Source organism: Psilocybe cubensis, chromosome 2 (assembly GCF_017499595.1).
Source record: "Psilocybe cubensis strain MGC-MH-2018 chromosome 2, whole genome shotgun sequence".
Classification (NCBI taxonomy): Eukaryota; Fungi; Basidiomycota; class Agaricomycetes; order Agaricales; family Agrocybaceae; genus Psilocybe; species Psilocybe cubensis.
The window spans coordinates 1,936,595-1,951,057 of NC_063000.1; the positions used below are offsets into that span (position 1 = coordinate 1,936,595).

Below are 14,463 nucleotides of genomic sequence, written 5' to 3' on the forward strand. Positions count from 1 at the left end.
CAGAACCACCGATACTCATGCGGTGAATTCAAAAGCAAGAACTGAATATTTGCAATGGACTCTGTTGTTGCTCACAATGATATGACCGTTGATCTTCCACCGACTCTTATGGGTGCATTTCCAAATGGCATTCACCAAGATGAATCTATGGATCCTTCGGTAGAAGAACTAGAGAAAGAACTACCAGTTGTTTACGATGGGCAGATATCACTTGGAGATCTTATTTCGCGTGTTGTTCAGTCAATCTACGCAGAACTGTCGGAATTTGCAGAAACGTGAGCGCCCCGACATTTTTGTAATTTGAACTCATTTCCAATCCTCGTCGCTATATAGCATGCCCAACATGTCTAAAGAAGCTCGGAAGCGCAAACTTGCAGATTGGGTTGTACATACGAAAAAGCAGGTCGTTAAACTCTACGCGGTGGCCAAATGGTCTCGGGATGCTGATGCTGTCCAAAAATGCATGGTGGGTTTCAGTGACCTCCTTGGTTCCGTTTCTTATCTTATGACATTCCCAGAATATCACAGCCTTTCTTATGACCCAAAATCAGCAATTTGATGATGCCATAAGAGGTTTGAATTATGGAAAAGAATCCCTGGATCCCGCGAGGTGCGTACCTCGCCGTTCTGTTCCCTTTCGATCCCTCACATTTTACACCAGACTCCGAAATCATGATCTCCTTACTTCTTTGGACGTCCTTACTAAAGGATCATATTTACGTCTTCCAACCTGTATCAAAGTCAGTTGTCCCTATTTTTTTGCAAACGACAAATTTATCATTATGATTTATGGTAGAAATTAGCGATACCGCCTACACCATTGACCGATGCCGAGATTCATAAAACCCTTCTTGACATGGAGGCAACTATTCGCTATCGTCTGCGTATGACGGAGATAATTCCAGTAGAAATGTCGGATTATCGAATAGGTGGGAGAACGTATTCAACGTTTCTACGCGTAGAACTCAAGTTTTGCATTTCAATAGCTGGTGGACGCGTTCATTTTACGGTGCCAAAACTGTTTAGTACTTCTCTATGTCTTCAAGGAGCAGAAAAAACTTCTGGATGGTTTTGCACTCAAGTAGAATTCTTGATTAATGTTGGAGGGGATCTTACTGGGTTGCAGGGTATGTAATTATAATCATCCCTAATATTTTATACCTAAAGGCTAGCAACAGAGTTCCCTCGAACGCCCGTGGGTATCATCCGTCAGCATATAGTTGACGAGGCAGATAATCGGCTTGGGTACTATTATGAAGGACCTATTTCAGTAGCACCTTCACTGGAAGCGCCCCATAGGCCTCGATTACCCCAGGGTGTGATTGACACGCCTCTTGTACGCGTTTATAATTTTCTACGTAGGTTCACCGTTTGTATACGGAAGCTTACGGTCCTGATTCACCTCATCTCAAGAAATGATGTCCCTTTCATACCAACTTGAAATATTGTGGTATCAGGTATGACCATAATGATATGGTCTGTTCGAAGTTCTAATTTATCTAGGCTGAACGCATGAGATCTTTGGGATGGGCCGACTATTTAAAGGTTGAAATGACACCAGATAGGAAAAGCTTACGGGCATCATATTGGTTGCAAGTTTCTCCATTTTTTTCTCAACAATTTATATCTTAAAGTGATCTTCAGACGTACCCCCGGACGTCATAAAATACCTCCTCTCGGCGGTACGTTGACCATATCCATCATTGAAACGCACGCGCCGCCACAGACAGGTCCAGGACCTGCTCGCACTTCGAGGCAACGCGTGGCTGCACGCCTTCAGCAAAAGGCCAAGTTAGGAAGGGCAAAACCTTCAGATGAAGTGGAGGGTCTCAAATTTTCTGTTGTTTGGGAACCTACCAAAGGCGCTCTTGGTGTTATCGTTTCTGCGGAAGATACACATCTTCCCGAAAGCGTTTTGTATATCGTAAGGTTCCTTCGCCTACGCCTTTTGTACTCTATTGACGTTTGTAAAGGATGCTGATAATATCGATTTTGAACGCCTTTTACGGATGACAATTCAACAGCACACAAAGGCCCTTTTGCAAACCTTTCAAAATCAATCGCAACATGGGCCAACCAAAGTATTTTCCCAACCCGGAGTGGTCACGCTCATTTCAGAAAGTACATCAGCTTTTCCCATGAGGTGTTGTATTTTAGGCTCATGGAGTTTCGGATTTCCAGATAGCCTGCAAGCACTGCGGGTGCAGCTTTGTGATGAAGAAGTTGTCATCGTCACGATTGACCCCAGAACCGGAAAGCTAGATTTGAGAGACACTGGCGACCTTGCTGCTGCCGGCCGCGGCCCTCGATTCAGAGTAGTGACTGATAGGTTAAATGAGAACCCCGCTGCCTTATTTGACGCCTTGTTCACTATGCGCGGTTCAGTAGGTTTCATGTCATCACTCTGTCTGGACAGGAGACTGAAACTGTCATGCAGACAATTATTGACTTAGCGGAACAAAAAGCAAACTATCTTGGTTTACAGGTATATCGTCGTCGGAGTTTCCCAAAGCAAGGTCACTTAACAATTTATCATAATATTTATACATTTCGTCATGCTAACAGTAATCTGCAGAAATGGAGAAACTCGGTCCAGAGCATACTTGGTCACTATTTATTCAGCTCGCCAATTTCCCGAGTCATTATCTTGTCCTTGTAGTGGCAGAGGAACGCTTTAAATTTGCCTTGATTACCACCAAGCCTATCGAAAATGCGCCGTTTACGACCATGGTAATGGAAGATATCGCTTGGCTCGATTTTGACCGAATTCGAGAGGCAGCGTTTCCTTCTGCTGCACGGTCTTCTCGAAGAACTCTCAACAAGTCTGAAGATATTACCTCACATAACGCACCGGTCGATCGATCAGACAAAGTCGCCCCTTCTCGGTAAGTTGTGGAATTTTGAGCCCAGTATGCAGCCAACGTAAAATGTTTTAGTTTTAGCTTAGATACACAAGGGTTACGTGAATTATACAGCTATTGCAGGTGAACAAACCTCTACTATCTATTACATTTATATTGAATATTTGATATAGTGCTCGCGTTGCATTCATTAACGTCGAAAGGCAATTCAAATTACGTGGAATTCCATTCACCCATGTCAACCCTGCAACTAGTTCTTCAATCTCTCCAGAGCTTACGTGGATACAATCATCCCTTGCCCGTTCTGTTCCTGCACTCTGTGTTCAATCAGAACATATTTTGTCCGGGGCCCCTGCAGCGGAAGCAGCAATGCCAAATATCAGGGTTATACCGCTAAATTGGTGGTCTAGTGACAAAGCACAGGTGATGATGATTTACTTTGGCCGTCAGCATAATACTCACAGGCTCTTTTTATTTCCTAGGTCGTAACTTGTGTAAAACTGAAATACGTTCAGCAACCCATTGGCAAAAAAGCCAGTGGGAGTGCTGTCATTCGCCCATCAAAACGAATCATTTACGACACCACTGAAGCTGTTGTTTCATTTTTATCTGAGAATGTCAATACCTGTGTGGATGAATTCTTAGAAGAATGGGCCAAAGTATCAAAAATGGTTGTTATTGCCAGAGAAGGTAGGTTAACTCCTCGAGAAAATATTTTTCACTAATTTTGTTATAGTTGCGCAAATGTCTAGCCATGCAAAGTGGCGTGATGTGCGATTGCTTTCTTTCGACCTGCAAACTGTTGAATTCGCCTATGCTGAGGTAGCCTTGATCGTCATTGTTGCTGTTGCACATTTTAATCTAGTTGCATCATCAGAGTTATACAGTCTCCATCACCTGCGAAGACCAACTTTCATCTACAGGCGGCAGCTTTAATCTCGAGTTTTCTCGGATTGAACCAGAAGATCAAAATGCAATGGAAACGGATATAGGATTCGACTCCTTTAATCCTCATGAAGATGCCGAACCCTTTTTCCGCGATATTTTAAGACATGCTCACGGTCGCCTGGCTCCTTCCCTTCATTATCTGGTGACACTTCTCAGGAATACGCTGCCTATCGTAGTCGAGTTACACAAGATACGCCAGGATTGTGATGCGAAAGGGAAACATGTTGATGTCTTCGCGAAGGCAGCGGGATGGTATCGTCTCTTGTATGGTGATTTGAAGTGTGTAATTTATTTGCTTTCGGCTTTAATCGACGTCCTGACTTTTCATCATAGACATGGCCTTGATTTCAGATTGATGACATCCCAGAGGGTGGCGATCCTTGATGCATCCCATTCGTTATTTGATGCAGGGAAACAGAATTCTCTAGTGGATGGGCTAGGTCTACAACCTATACCCCGTTTGCGCGAAATCATTTCGGAGGCAGTACGAAAAGGTTTGACCTCTGGAACATTACCAGTAGGCAAGATTGCTGCCGTTGATGTAGGAGTGGTCTGCAACGGTGGCAGCATTGGTTTCCTTACATCTGCTATCCATGACCAGATTTTAAAGGAACTAGACTCTAATATGGTTCTTTAGTTACTTCCTTCTATTTTCATCCTTTATGTTATCGTGTTTGAGCTTGCTGTCTTTTTTTTTATCTCATACCTCGTGCTTTTCACTATTTACTCGTACACGTATATCTTTGTATTATTTTAAATGGTGTCAACTATGTACAGTAAACCTAATGAAGAGAATATGAAAACAATTGGATACTCAGTACGTATCAATCCGACAGTTCTATTATTTCTAAGCTCCCTCTCTGGATGATCCTATGCTTAAAAGTTTCAGATGGCTTAGATATTTGAAGGTGAGATATGGCTTTTTGAAGATCATGGTCGAGCTCCTGATCAGCCAGGGACAATCGAGATGAGGGAGGATTGTCGGCAGGTGAAGGTGAGATCAAGCAGGATTGGTGGTACTTCCTAGTGGAATTAGGGAAGGCTAAAACAGATGGACTGGAAGATAGTGATAACGGTGTTGCGGAAGATCCAGAAGACTTTCGAGGACGACCACGAGTTCTTTTGCCTTCAACAGATGGCTCGCCATCTCTGCCCGAGACGACCGACGGAGATCGAAGCTTGACATCTTGCTGAGAGGGTATACTAGATTCCAGAGGTGATGACGCTGAAGACGATTTTCGAGGTCGGCCGGGGGTTCTTTTTACAGGCGGCAATACGTTTCCAGTGTCTGAAGTAGCAGATGAGTTAGATAGATGCTCCTGTGTCAAGGGTGTAGGGGGATCGGCCGACAGTATTGATGATGCTGTGGGGGAACCAGATGATCGTCGAGGACGACCTCGAGGTCTTGTGGCTGTCACAGGCAACATCTTAGTCTTATCCGTGGAATTAGATGTAGATTGAGGTAAGGCACCTTTTTGCAAAGATGAAGATAAACTAGGCGATGTCGAAGAGAGCAGTGCTGCAGAATCAGAAGGTTTTCGAGGCCGGCCTCGAGATCTTTTTGGCGAGGGTAATGTATCTTTTGAACTCGAAGCCTTAGATGACGACGGAGGTGCGCTTTTAGGTGGTCGTGTGCGAGCGCCCTTGGAGATTGAAGAATAACTATCTAAGCTGGAAGAATCGCTGGAGCTTTTTCGAGGTCGACCTGGACCCCTCTTTGCAGCTGGGGAAGAGCTTATGCTGGGCCCCAACGACCCACTCACACGGCTGGCTTTCTCCTTTCCTGATCGACCTGCCGGTTTTTTTCCTGCAGATAAACCAGCCTCTGTACTGGTATCACCAATACTGATAACCTCATGATTTCTTGGAGGTCGACCTCGACCCCGTTTACCGGTGGAAGAACTGTCGCTCGAGCTAAGTATTGTGAGGTCGATAACTTCCGGAATATGATGTGTGGTCGAAGTCCCTGTGATTCGATCTTTGCTATCAACTCGGGCGCCTATCCGTGGACTAGGAGTCCGCAACCTGATTTTCGGAGAGGGCGAAACTACCGGCGGAATCCTATGAATTGGAGATTCACGATCCTTGGGTGGCCTCCCAACTTTTCTTTTCACCGGCAAAGGCTCGCTTTCCGAACTTGAAGCGATATTATCAAAGTCGAAAAATTCTCCTTCGCTACTGGACGTCGACCTCCGAGAAGACAATGCTCGGTTGCTTTTCTTTTCCGTTAACTCGCGAGGTTTTGATTTCGGGGAGGCCACTGCCTTGCCTTTAGTTCCGGGTGACGCTATTTCTGACACATTGACAGAAGATGGCGAAGGAGAGCTAATTTGAGGTCTACCACGTCTTCTTTTCGTGGGCGACAGAGACAAACCATCCGGTTTTGAAGCAGTATTACCGAAGACATTTTCCATGTCTGATGACGTTGGTTCTACAGCTCTTTCTTTCCCTTTCCGTTTTTTTCTGTTGTTTGGCATAGGAGTTGCATTATTTTCCGTCAAAGGCGACATCAGCCTCACTGGTGGAGAATAAACGTGCACGACTTTCCGTGGTCGTCCAACGCCTCTTTTCAGTGGCGTTGACATACCACCTTGGGTGCTAGAGGAGATATCATTAAAATCAAAAGACTCTCCTTCGCTGCTGGTTGAGCCATTTGTTGAATCATTCGAGGTCTTGTTGGCTGCCTTTGACAATTTCCTTCCTTTTCCCCGGGAAGAACGCTGTGCTTTCTTTTTCACGTTTGGAGTTTTTGCAAGCTCTTCGTCGTCATCCGAAACAAACATATCGTCGGTGGCCACATCTGGATGATCTCCACTTGGATCTGTGGGAGGTAGCCGACGGTAGCATCCACGAATGACATCACCCCACAAAGTATATTCAGCACATGATATGCAATGACCACCTCTAGGAATCATGGTTGTAATTTCTGGCTGTTCCTTTTTAAAGTGGCCTGATAGACATTCCAGATGGCTGACAGCTTCACAATTGGAAGAAGGACAAAGGCCCGACTTGGTAGGTTCCTGAGTATATCCAAGTAAATGAGAAATATAGGTACGCGATATATTGGATGCATTTACCGTTGCGAAATCATCGATAGGTTCATGACATATGGAACAAGTTAATGGGCGGCCCGAGTCTATGATTTTTCTGCTTTTGGACAATATTTCAGATGTGAATTCGGCTAAAGAAAGCCACGGGAAAGGAAAACAGAAGCATGAGGGTCCATGGTGCAAAGATGAAGCGCGAAGTCAGACGAAACACTGACCGTCATCTACGCTAATAGGACCCTTGCGCCCAGAACCTCGTAGACCAGATCTCCCGTCGACGCCTTCGAGCTCCACTGAACAAGTAAACCCTGGTGGCAATGGTAAAATTCCACTTGCATCAGCTGCTGCCCATTGGTCAGCGACTTCTTTCGTAAATATCTTGACATGAAGTGGCCATGTATTAAAAGGATGCAACGAAATCATGGTGCGGACAATTCTAAGATTTGGGAAACGACGGATGTATTAGGTGAGAAAGAGATGCTGAATGAGCTGTATCGATACTCACGTAACGTTCTTTTTGAGCAATTTTGCGGCTCGCATCCCAAACATACGTCCGTTCGCATCGCAAAGGTGGCGAGATATGTGCGGGTGTTGCCATGCCCATTCGAATTGCAGGGCTGCCTTTGATTAGGATAAATGTGAGACATCTAAGGGGGTCAAACAAGTGTCGAGCACGCACTAGTCTTGAAGGAAATCCATACACTATCATTTGCATGACCCATGGTCTTTTAGATCTCGTCTTTTTGGCACCTTGGGTAAGTTCTCCGTTATGTTGCCTGTTGAGGAGCCATTTCAGTTAATTCGGTGGCATAAAGCCATGCAGAGAAATTAACCTGATTCTTCGGGGAGGAGAGGGTGTACTCCCTATGTAGGTTCTAATTGCCTATTAAGATTTATGTTCCGGGAAACATGTGCAGGAGGGCCTACGCTGTTGATTGAGGGGTCTGGACTGATTTAAGAAGATAACAGGCATAGAAAAGAGGTGTCGAGTGAGAAAAGAGAGAGGATCGTGTGCCGACGGGCCTCATAGAGGCCATTTGAAGCAGTCGCGACTAGGTTGCAAGAGAGCTACCGGCGTGATGCGTGAGAGCAATTGAACGCGAAATGTCACGCGACGCGTGAAACAGTTACACCTGATGTAATTAAGAACCCCCTAACAAGTATTATACAAGTAAATGATACACGATTTTTTACAAGGCGCCTACTACTAAATAGGCATCTCTAGATCCGTAGGACAAAGTCCGATATAGATTGGTAATAATGTCGGAAGAAACCAAAATGCCCATACGTTCGTAAAATTGGAGAGCGCGGGTATTGGTGGTTGAAACGTTGGCATAGATGAGAATGGGGGTGGCGGGGTCCTGCTTGAAGGCATTGACGAGAGACATGATGAGCCGACGGGCAAGACCACGGTGTTGGAAAGCAGGAAGGACGCCGAGGGTGAGGATTTCGAGACGAGGGGAAACCTCGGAATCTCCCGAGATGAAACAGCGGGTGGGATTGTGGAGAGCGGCTGAAATGAAACCGACAGGAGAGCCATGGCTGTATGCTACGTAGCATGCACGGGATGGAATGACGAGGAGATGGATAAAGAAAGAGACAGGGTACTGCACAGGGAGCAGCTTGGCCTGCAACACGTCAGGCACACACGGGAGCAAGGGAAAACATACGCACGTGCAGATCCCTGACCCTGGCGAGTTCGCGTGCAGTGAGGGGCGCAACTTGAAAGTCGCTCATCGCCCACGCGCATTCTGCTTCAGAACCAGCTGCTTATAATATGAGCAAAACACGAACCCGGGATGCGCTGGGAATCCTGGGGCGGGGAGCCGACGCGGGGAATCCAGGGGACGGATCTGTTTATAGCGCAGCATGTGATACCCAGCTTACGGGTACGGGTCCGGCAGGGCTGCGACTCGAGATGCATTCTCTCTTCACCCAGCGTGTTCCGTGCGGAGAGGTTGCGGAGGACCTGCGACGGGCCACCGACGACGGTGCTCGGGCCAAATCGGCCCTTTCTGCTGTGATTTTCCTTGGGATTCTTTTGGATTTCCGGCGATCCAGGGATGGCGCTGCAGCGGGTCCTTGGTGCTATAAAACCACTCTTTGCCCTTGCCCGCTTTCCTATTCATTCCACTACTCCTCCTTTCTCTAGACAGGTACGCCAACTTCGCACGCTCGCGGATCTTGTTTTCTCTGTGCATATATATCTTACCCTCCCCCTCCCCCAGTTCCCCGCTTTTTCAAAAATGGTTCTCCCCCACCACACCCCATACGTGACCCCCCACATCCTCCACAAGAACTATGCCCAATCACACGACAACGAGCAGTTCTCGACCCGTATGTTCTGTCCATCCCCGCCCCTGTCTTCCTCTCGCTTACCCTTTCTCTAGTCATCGGCCAGGATCTCGAGTACTTCTCACAGGCCGGTTTCGACATGGATCGTATCCAGATCAAACGCAACGCCCCCGTCGCTCTTCTTTACGAAGATGCCATCCGCAATGAGGGTGCTATCATCTCCTCTTCCGGTGCCTTGATCAACTTTTCCGGAAAGAAGACCGGTCGCAGTCCAAAGGACAAGCGTATCGTTTTCGAGGACACCAGCAAGGATGACATCTGGTGGGGTTCAGTCAATATCAAGATGGACGAGCGTACGCTTTCCTATTTCCTCTCTTCCTATCCATCTCTTTTCTCATGTCTATCCAGATACTTTTGAAATTAATCGAGAACGTGCCATCGATTATCTTAATACACGCGACAACGTGTATGTTTTTGACGGATTTGCTGGGGTTAGTATTTTTTCCACATCCCCTGGCTTCCACGCTCATATCTTGGTTCCAGTGGGATCCCAAGTACCGTATCAAGGTTCGCGTCATTTGTGCCCGAGCCTACCATGCTTTGTTCATGGTGCGTCTTTCATTCCCTCGTCTCTTTGATAAGGTTCCTAATGCATTGCCTTTCAGCATAACATGCTCATCCGCCCGACGGAAGAGCAACTTGCAAACTTTGGAGAACCTGATTTCATCATTTACAACGCCGGCCAGTTCCCGGCTAACCGTTTCACAAAAGGCATGAGCTCCACAACCTCTGTGGAAATCAACTTCAAACGTATGGAAATGGTCATCCTCGGTACTGAATATGCCGGTGAAATGAAAAAGGGTGTCTTCTCTGTTATGGTATGCTTTATCAAATTTCGCTTAATTGGATGACCCCTAATTACCCCGCATTTTGTTATTATAGCACTATCTGCAACCAGTCAAGTTTGGTCAACTTTCTCTTCACTCTTCCGCCAATGTTGGCATTGAGAAAGGCGACGTCACTTTGTTCTTCGGTCTTTCTGGAACTGGAAAGACTACTCTTTCCGCTGATCCTAATCGTTTGCTTATCGGTGATGACGAACATGTTTGGTCTGATACTGGTGTCTTCAACATTGAAGGTGGATGCTACGCCAAATGCATCAACCTCTCTGCCGAAAAGGAACCCGACATCTACAACGCCATCAGATACGGTAGCATCCTCGAAAACGTCGTCTACAATCCCCTTTCTCGCATCCCCGATTACGATGACGTCAGCATTACTGAAAACACCCGCTGCGCCTATCCTATCGAATACATTCCTAATGCCCAGATACCCTGTATGGTTGACCGACAACCCACCAACATCATCATGTTGACCTGCGATGCATTCGGTGTACTTCCTCCTGTTAGCCGACTCACCCCCGAGCAGGCCAGCTACCACTTCTTGGCCGGCTACACATCGTGAGTTCATCTCTACTTTAACCCAAACTTATTCTTATCTTTTTTTCTTCAGGAAAACTCCAGGAACTGAAGATGGTGTGCTTGAACCCATTCCCACCTTCTCTACTTGCTACAGTGCTCCTTTCATCGTCCTTCACGTAAGTTAATATCATTGTTGGAATCCACAATTCCGTGTTGACAATTACGCTCTAGCCCGGCCGTTATGCTTCGATGCTCGCCGAGCGTATGGCGAAGCACAAAGTTGACTGCTGGCTTATCAACACTGGCTGGACAGCTGGCAAATTTGGCACAGGCAAGCGTTGCCCTCTTAAATATACCCGCCGCATCGTCGACGCTGTGCACTCTGGTGAACTTGCTCAGGCTGAGTTTGAAAACTTTGGCACTTTCAACTTGTCAATACCCACGTCTCTTGAGGGTGTCCCCCGAGAGCTCCTCAACCCATCCATCGCTTGGGCGGACAAGGAGGCCTTCCAGAAAGAGCTCAGAAAGCTTGCTGGCATGTTCACCAAGGCCTTTGCGCTGTATGAAAGCGATGTCGACGAGAAGGTTAGGATGGCGGGACCCCAGATCTAGAGCTGAAGCTTGACAGTCGTACTAGAATATTGTAATTTGGTAGCATGTTCTTTTATTTCTCCTTCGGACTTTTCTTTAATATGTGTACATGAATGCTAGATACGCCTGTAGGTGTACAAATGGAAATTGTTGTCTTTTGTAGTTTGGCAAAGAAATCTCAGCGCACCTTGACTGGCCTTGGCATGGGAGTGGAAGGAATATAGGTGCTTAGGGGTGCTTGTTTGCATTTGCTTGGACCGAGGCTGGCATCGGCATTCACCGGCATTACATCCTTGTGGCCAATCATGATCTGCAGACGTGGAACTTGTACTTGATCGACCTCAATTTTTGACTCGACACAAAGATTACCACTCATTTTGCATCCGTCGGCCCCGCTCACTCAAGGGATCGATAGAAAGCTTAGCAATCACGATCTATGTTCATTCATGTCCACGTCGACATATTCAAGTCCACGTTTGCTTTGCGTCGTCGTTCTACGTGTCGTGATTCCCTGCAATTCCTCAGTATACCATGATCGTCCACGAAGAGTATAAATCATGCGCTGCCTAGGAAATGGAACCTTGCAAAATCTTCACCTACCAGTCCTGAGATGTCTCCTCGTATCGACGGTCGTCGGCATCCGACGCGATCACAGAGCACAACGTTCTTGACTTCTTTATCGCTCGTTTTCTTTATACTTTTTTCTATTGTTTTATTATGCCCCGTAGCTGCGCAGGCTAAAGAGCCTGCTGGAAAATATGGGACAGTCATTGGAATTGGTACGCGCTGCTTTTTCTTGTATAGTAAACTTGTCCTTATTGTGACGTTTTACAGATCTTGGTACAACGTGAGTTTGTTGGAATGCACTGTGCAGAAATTCATATCTGACCATCTTGGACTATGCTATCAGTTATTCATGCGTTGGGTGCGTTTATTTTTTTACCAGTCATGTTGTACGCTGTCTTATGGCTGCCATAGCGTTTATAAGGGTGGACGAGTCGAAATTATAGCAAATGATCAAGGACATAGAATAACGCCATCGTGGGTCAGCTTTAACGGCGACGAACGACTGTATGTTTTCCCTTTGCTCTGTGATAAATTCCAAAGGCTGATGATTCTTTCAGAATCGGAGACAGTGCAAAGAACGCTTTCCACTCAAACCCCAAAAATACGATCTTTGATGTTAAGCGGCTTATTGGTCGAACATGGGATGAAAAAGAAGTTCAGCAAGACCTCAAGCACTTGCCCTTTACCGTTCAGAACAAGGACAACCGTCCCATCATCAATGTCGAATATCAAGACAAATTACGCCAGTTTGTGAGTATATATATATCGAGCAGAAGGTCTATAAAATTCTAATGGGCACAAATAGACACCTGAAGAGATCAGCGCCATGATTTTGACGAGAATGAAAGAAACAGCGGAGGCATATCTTGGTCATGGAGTCACGCACGCTGTTATCACTGTTCCAGCGTGTAATTATCATTCATACCTTTTCAGTGATCGTTTATTTACTTCTCTTTCACAGATTTCAACGACGCTCAGAGACAAGCGACCAAAGATGCAGGCGAGATCGCCGGTCTCAAGGTACTTCGCGTTCTTAACGAACCTACTGCGGCCGCTTTGGCGTACGGATTGGACAAGAAGGGCGACGAATCCAAAATCATTGTCTATGATCTCGGCGGTGGAACTTTTGATGTCTCCCTCCTCTCCATCGAAGAGGGTGTTTTCGAAGTTCTGGCAACCGCTGGAGACACTCACCTTGGAGGGGAAGACTTTGACAACCGCGTTATCGACTACCTGGCCAAGTCGTACCAAAAGAAAACTGGGACCGACGTCACTAAAAATCAACGCGCTATGGGCAAATTGAAGAAGGCCGTCGAAAACGCCAAACGAACATTGTCTACGCAACAAAGCACCAAGATCGAGATTGAGAGCTTTGAGAACGGAAACGATTTTTCGGACACTCTTACTCGAGCCAAATTTGAAGAACTCAACATGGAGCTTTTCAAAAAGACAATGAAACCTGTTGAGAGGATCCTGAAGGATGCTGGCATAAAGAAAAGCGACGTTGATGAGGTGGGTTTCCGTGTTCTAAGGTTGTCAAACCCTGTTTTCTCATTCTGGATGGATTCACATAGATTGTTCTCGTGGGCGGTTCCACCAGAATCCCAAAAATCCAACAACTACTTAAGGATTACTTTGGCAAGGAGCCATCGAAGGGTGTTAACCCTGACGAAGCCGTTGCGTATGGGGCCGCTGTTCAAGCTGGCATCTTGGGTGGCGTTGACGGGCCCTCCGAAGTCACACTCATCGATGTCAACTCCCTAACTCTTGGCATTGAAACCACGGGAGGTGTCTTCACTCCCATCATCAAACGTAATTCTGTCATCCCCACCAAGAAAAGCCAAATGTGAGCTCCCAAATGCGATGTTACACATACACACTTTCTTACCCTTTTCTTAGCTTTTCGACGGCCGCCGATAACCAAAACACTGTTTCGATCAAGGTGTACGAAGGAGAACGCGGACAGACCAAGTTCAATCATCTTCTTGGCGAATTTGACCTGAACGGCATTCCACCGGCGCCTAAAGGGGTTCCGCAAATTGAAGTCACTTTTGAACTTGACTCCAATTCAATCATGACTATCAGAGCTTCGGACAAGGGAACGTAAGTTTCATTCCTACGGCTTTACTTTCTGCCCTGTTGTTTATTTGTTTGCAAATGCAGTGGCAAATCAGAATCCCTTGTAATCTCAAACGTTAAAGGACGCCTGTCACAAGAGGAAATTGACCGCATGGTCGAAGATGGCGAAAAGTTTGCGGCAGAGGATCAATTACATCGGAAACGAACAGAGGCTCTCAACAATCTTTCTAATTTTGTGTACGGCCTAAAGTCACAACTTTCTGAGAAGGATGGCATAAGTGCCAAACTTGGCTCTGCAGATAAACATGCTCTGCAGGAAATCGTCCGGGAGGGCAATGAATGGATAGATGAGTACAGCAATGAAGCTAGTCTGGAAGAGTTGGAAGAAAAATTAGCGGGTAAGTTTACTTCGATTTGTATGCACATAGACATTCACTGACCGACGCCGCCTTTCACGCTCTTTAGATCTGCAGTCGGCGGTCAATCCTATCACAAGCAAACTCTATTCTAATTCAGACTCTCCTCGTACCCACAATGAGGATGATGATCACTACTCAGCAGAACACGATGAACTGTAGCCCACAACTAGACGGACGTTCGAGACTTTATTCAAATTCAACATATTTATGTGTACTAGTATCAATGACGTATTCG

The 14,463-nt window shown here is 46.3% G+C and overlaps 4 protein-coding genes across 4 annotated transcripts; 2 read left to right on the top strand and 2 right to left on the bottom strand.

Moving 5' to 3' along the window:
• Nucleotides 1-54: 54 nt before the first annotated feature.
• JR316_0002146 (Mediator of RNA polymerase II transcription subunit 14) lies at nucleotides 55-4,446 on the top strand (the record flags this gene model as incomplete). Its single annotated transcript, XM_047887941.1, has 19 exons — nucleotides 55-275; nucleotides 334-466; nucleotides 519-610; nucleotides 662-740; nucleotides 797-929; nucleotides 1,047-1,127; nucleotides 1,179-1,358; nucleotides 1,414-1,457; nucleotides 1,504-1,545; nucleotides 1,598-1,924; nucleotides 1,974-2,143; nucleotides 2,186-2,384; nucleotides 2,438-2,516; nucleotides 2,576-2,885; nucleotides 3,035-3,284; nucleotides 3,344-3,551; nucleotides 3,598-3,683; nucleotides 3,739-4,088; nucleotides 4,143-4,446. 19 exons carry the CDS (start codon nucleotides 55-57, stop codon nucleotides 4,444-4,446), a joined length of 3,288 nt encoding a protein of 1,095 aa, XP_047752864.1.
• A 187-nt stretch (nucleotides 4,447-4,633) lies between these two features.
• JR316_0002147 (Structure-specific endonuclease subunit SLX1) lies at nucleotides 4,634-7,893 on the bottom strand (the record flags this gene model as incomplete). Its single annotated transcript, XM_047887942.1, has 7 exons — nucleotides 4,634-6,829; nucleotides 6,887-6,990; nucleotides 7,075-7,292; nucleotides 7,362-7,477; nucleotides 7,536-7,632; nucleotides 7,690-7,731; nucleotides 7,784-7,893. The coding sequence occupies 7 exons, from the start codon at nucleotides 7,891-7,893 to the stop codon at nucleotides 4,634-4,636; spliced, it is 2,883 nt and encodes a 960-aa protein (XP_047752865.1).
• Nucleotides 7,894-8,046: 153 nt separating this feature from the next.
• On the bottom strand, nucleotides 8,047-9,057 carry JR316_0002148 (uncharacterized protein; the record flags this gene model as incomplete). Its single annotated transcript, XM_047887943.1, has 4 exons — nucleotides 8,047-8,484; nucleotides 8,531-8,622; nucleotides 8,651-8,925; nucleotides 8,957-9,057. The coding sequence occupies 4 exons, from the start codon at nucleotides 9,055-9,057 to the stop codon at nucleotides 8,047-8,049; spliced, it is 906 nt and encodes a 301-aa protein (XP_047752866.1).
• A 45-nt stretch (nucleotides 9,058-9,102) lies between these two features.
• On the top strand, nucleotides 9,103-14,387 carry JR316_0002149 (Endoplasmic reticulum chaperone BiP; the record flags this gene model as incomplete). The annotated part of the gene is made up of 19 exons (XM_047887944.1): nucleotides 9,103-9,193; nucleotides 9,247-9,504; nucleotides 9,560-9,642; nucleotides 9,695-9,760; nucleotides 9,817-10,029; nucleotides 10,094-10,611; nucleotides 10,664-10,748; nucleotides 10,804-11,157; nucleotides 11,900-11,942; nucleotides 11,998-12,010; nucleotides 12,074-12,088; nucleotides 12,142-12,234; nucleotides 12,288-12,480; nucleotides 12,536-12,638; nucleotides 12,692-13,242; nucleotides 13,305-13,576; nucleotides 13,630-13,833; nucleotides 13,894-14,207; nucleotides 14,326-14,387. 19 exons carry the CDS (start codon nucleotides 9,103-9,105, stop codon nucleotides 14,385-14,387), a joined length of 3,531 nt encoding a protein of 1,176 aa, XP_047752867.1.
• Between the last annotated feature and the right edge of the window lie 76 nt (nucleotides 14,388-14,463).